Source organism: Vittaforma corneae, assembly GCF_000231115.1.
Source record: "Vittaforma corneae ATCC 50505 unplaced genomic scaffold supercont1.116, whole genome shotgun sequence".
Taxonomy (NCBI): Eukaryota; Fungi; Microsporidia; family Nosematidae; genus Vittaforma; species Vittaforma corneae.
This window is the reverse complement of record NW_006889949.1, coordinates 1-832: the sequence shown is the minus strand read 5'-3', so window position 1 is coordinate 832 and position 832 is coordinate 1. Positions and strand designations below refer to the sequence as shown.

The 832-nt window shown below is 44.5% G+C and overlaps 1 protein-coding gene across 1 annotated transcript; it reads right to left on the bottom strand.

The window, feature by feature from the left end:
- Positions 1 to 392: 392 nt before the first annotated feature.
- On the bottom strand, positions 393 to 677 carry VICG_02189 (uncharacterized protein; the record flags this gene model as incomplete). Its single annotated transcript, XM_007605572.1, has 1 exon — positions 393 to 677. The coding sequence occupies one exon, from the start codon at positions 675 to 677 to the stop codon at positions 393 to 395; it is 285 nt and encodes a 94-aa protein (XP_007605634.1).
- Between the last annotated feature and the right edge of the window lie 155 nt (positions 678 to 832).

Here is an 832-nt window from a genome sequence, read left to right as displayed (position 1 = left end):
ACTAATCAGAAGAGTGAATTGAGTAAATCCTACGTGGTCATGATCAGGCACACGAACAGACTACACATTCATAGATGACTCTTGTCTGTGATCTCTATCAGAAATAGAAATATGTAGTGTTCTCTGTACAGATCGTATAGCCACTCCTGCCATTATCAAGAACATTATCCGCCTCCCTGCATGCTTGCATTAACAACTACTGGATTCTTGGCATAGAAGAAGCAGTCCGAGGATGAGCCATTGCCTGTATTGCTAGAATAGAGCATCTAGTAGAATGGGTCAAGATATAGCATCACTCATATGGCTGGATTGTAAGCCATAGTCCAGACAGACATTTCTCCAATCCAGTTTACCTAATCTGTATGTATATGCCATTCGCAGGAATATCTCTGCTATCCTCCATGCAGCGTGGAAACAAGCACTATGTGGCTGTCAACCCCCACCTCCTTATCCTCTTTCATCTCAATGTCTTGCTCATCAATCAGGCATATCGTTCCATAGGCAAGCGTCGCGTCTGGCCTGAAGAAGCTCCTGTGTGCTCTTGGCTCTGTCCTGTAAATATACGAAATCACCCTGTCCACTGTGCCCAAGCACTCTCTGTCCACTGTCTCCGGCTCTATTTCAATTTGGTTGCTGTTCAGAAATGCGTCATCTGCTCCGCTGAATGTTATCTTCATTCCTTTGGGGCTGAACTCAACAAAGAAGCAGATAGACGTGGCTCATAGCTGCACCACATCCCAGACCAAGAGATAGCTAAGCCATTCCTCAGAGTAAATTCTATCTAGACATAATGACCAGTCTTCTGCCTGTACAATCGAAGTACTCTATTCTA